Here is a 3168-nt window from a genome sequence, read left to right on the forward strand (position 1 = left end):
TGCTGTTCACTCTAATTGTGAGTCACTACGCGGCTAACAAAGTTGCAGCAAGATAACCCTTTGGTGTGCAGATGTTGTGGTGCACCTTCGGGTAAGGAGTAAATGGGCTGGCTAGCTGACCCTCAGACGTGATCTTCAACAAAAAAATAAAAGATTAGTTTGTTTTTCGAGCCAAGGTCTAACATGGCTTCAGAGCGCCGGCCCTAGACTCCAACAGAGAAATGCTTTCGGGAAGAAAAAAAGGTTAGTCCTATTCACCCAAGATACGGTGGGTGTGGGGCCCACCCCCCTACTAAACTATTGCTCTCTCCTTGGCTCCTACACTTGCTATACCTCTCCAACCTCTAGAGACCTTTGAATGGGCAATTCCACTTTCATATGCTGCTGCTTCTGCACTCTGTTTCCTTTAATGAGATGTGTGCAATGTCGGACAAATTTCCGTACATCATCCAGACAATGGTCTGTGGCATTGGGGCCCAAACACATGTTGACAAAAAAAAAATATTCCCAGAAACTTATCAGACAGGGAGGGAGGAAGCTTAACATTGCATGAGCATAGCATTAAGAAAGTCAGTATGAACCTCGACAATTCTATCTTTGAGGATGAACATAAACAATCTCACACAGCAAGCAATGGATAAATCTACACAGACCAATTTTGCAAAATTCAAGTATAACAGCTAATGTGTAGTTTGGATGTTTATACATGATTATTTGCTTCAGGACGATATTTTTAACATGCTACAACACATGGTTCGCCATGAAAGGGGTTATAGTAGCACCTATGCTTAAGAGAAGCCCTCACTTGCGCTTCTTTGGGCGTGGGAGGTTATTAGCACTGGCGTTTTCCTCCGGCAGCTCTTCCTCACCGGAGACTTCCTCTTGGAAGGGATCGTCGATGGCGGCGGCGGCGGCGGCGTTGTGGCGGAGGAGGTGGTCTCCGAGACAGTCCATGCAGCGGCGCTTCAGCTCCACCAGCTTCTCCGACAGGGGGCCGTCGTTGGAGAGGACGATGCTGCTCCGTTCCGGACCCAGAGCGATGCTGGCCTTCACCAGCGGCCGTTGGCTCGTCTCGCTCAAGCACGACTCCTCCATTGCACTAGCAATTGGTCAACACAATTGTGATTCGAGGTTTTTTTTTTGTGGGTATGCGGGTATCGAGAGGGTGGGCTCTCAAACCACTAGCCCTACTAAAAGCTTCTCAACCGGTACATAATCTTCAATGCTTATTTATCAAAACCCTTTACCAAGAGGTATCTATAGACCCCTACCAACAATGCCATCCCCATTTCCTCGAACTTCACCAATATAAGAGTCGATGACTTTGGTAAACTCCAAGATCCAAAACATGAGAGCAATACGATTCATATGGAATGAAATGGGCCCCAATCATGTGTGGTGTAGGTTGACGTATGCTCTTTAAAGGCTCCACTCCTTTATGCATATCTATTCTCCAAGGTCTACTTACCGCATGACATTTAAGATGCAGAAATGGCAAGTTGATCACCCTCCATGGTAATATAATTGTCATCACGCTTTTGCCATATTCCCAATCGTCAATAGTAAAGTAGCCCAAGGCAAGCTCACTAGGCATGGTGATTGTGCCCAATAAGAACCTCCATCCATATGATCAGGTGTTAGTATATCAATCTCTTCTACCAACAATTGGTATGTATCGGCATCCTCTCACCTTGTTAATGCTTGAGGTCATTCACAGTAGGCCCACAAAGTGGTTTGCCACCATTTCCTTTAACATAGGAGATTGTTACTTCTATAAATGCTTCTACCACCGGCAAGACATCGTTCTACGACCTTACTCTGCAAATTGCATCATTCACATTGCCTCACATGTATGATGAGAAGAGCTCCCCTTTGTAAATATGCCCATAATCAATAATGGTAGCCTGCAAGAGGATGTTGAGAGTGTCTATTCCTTCTTTTTCATTTAAGAATTTTCACTTAAGGTCTAGTAAGTGTTTGGCTACTACAAGAAATATACCTCTTCATAACCCTCATTTTCATGATAGGTGGTACGGCTCTTGCAATTACAAATATTAAGTACATCAAAGCTCAAAGTCCACTTTGTGTTGCTTGGATAATCTTGATAATCACCCATAAGTGTTCCCCAATTTTGGTAGTCACAAAAGGCCCCACATATATACTCAATTGCCACCACACATGTTGTATCCACACATTTTTTACTACAAGTTTCAACGACATAATGAAAGGAATATCCAAGACAATAGAGAGCAAAGTGGGAAAATCAGGCTACATCATTGACAACCTCCCAAACGTCCATAGGGAGGAACACGATTCCCAACTCTTTGTAACCCACCCACCAACCTACTAAACTTCTTGTGTACTATGTTCAGAGTTTGAAAAATAAAAGATAAGGGTTGAGGGTATACTAGTTTGAAAAATAAAAGATAACGGTTTAGGGTATTCTAGTGTATTAAATCTAATCAATGCAAAATAGAGGATTAAGAGAACAAAACTAACTTGCTTCGTTGCTTACTTAGTGTTATTTTCATAATGCCATGGATGGGTAAATATCATGGACAAATTTCATCCTAGTATCTCAATCTATCATACAATATGTCATAAATAGTGAGAAGATCATCCCAACATTCTTTTGAAAGTAATATATATATATTTGATCCCTAGTCCTTATGCTCTTCTTTTCTTGACATTTATTTTGCCCTTAATGGTAAAAAGTAATGTTATCATGATTGTTCATGCCATTTTGTTGACGGGTTTGCATCCTCCCTTCTTGTGTCACCTACTTTGGATGACTCCATGTCGATCTTTTTCTTGGAGCCTTGTGATGTCTTTTTAGCTTAACAATCTAGGGCACTTTGTTTTGTCATGATGAACTCGAACGACCAAAAATAAAATACTTTTAAGCTGTCAGGAAACATAAATTACATTTCCACAAGTTTGCCTGGCCATGTGGGTAGTTAAGTCACTATGGACGTAATCCCCACTCCTTTGTTCCAAAGCTATCCATGATTCCAGTAGCTAGAGTCTTCCTCACACTTACTCTTTCCCCACTTATCCAAATTTTCTCTTCCTCATTTGAACATACCATCTACAATGACAAAAAGGACTAAAAGATATTATTAGTTTCATAAAAGAAAACAACCCACATTAGGTAAAATTTGGACTCAA

The 3168-nt window shown here is 41.6% G+C and overlaps 1 protein-coding gene across 1 annotated transcript; it reads right to left on the reverse strand.

Moving 5' to 3' along the window:
- Positions 1-656: 656 nt before the first annotated feature.
- On the reverse strand, positions 657-1186 carry LOC147607242 (uncharacterized). The gene has a single exon (XM_086790502.1). The coding sequence runs from the start codon at positions 1093-1095 to the stop codon at positions 802-804; it is 294 nt and encodes a 97-aa protein (XP_086646628.1). The 5' UTR covers positions 1096-1186; the 3' UTR covers positions 657-801.
- Between the last annotated feature and the right edge of the window lie 1982 nt (positions 1187-3168).

Source organism: Cibotium barometz, chromosome 55 (genome assembly GCF_041138505.1).
Source record: "Cibotium barometz isolate CiBa-2024 chromosome 55, ASM4113850v1, whole genome shotgun sequence".
Classification (NCBI taxonomy): Eukaryota; Viridiplantae; Streptophyta; class Polypodiopsida; order Cyatheales; family Cibotiaceae; genus Cibotium; species Cibotium barometz.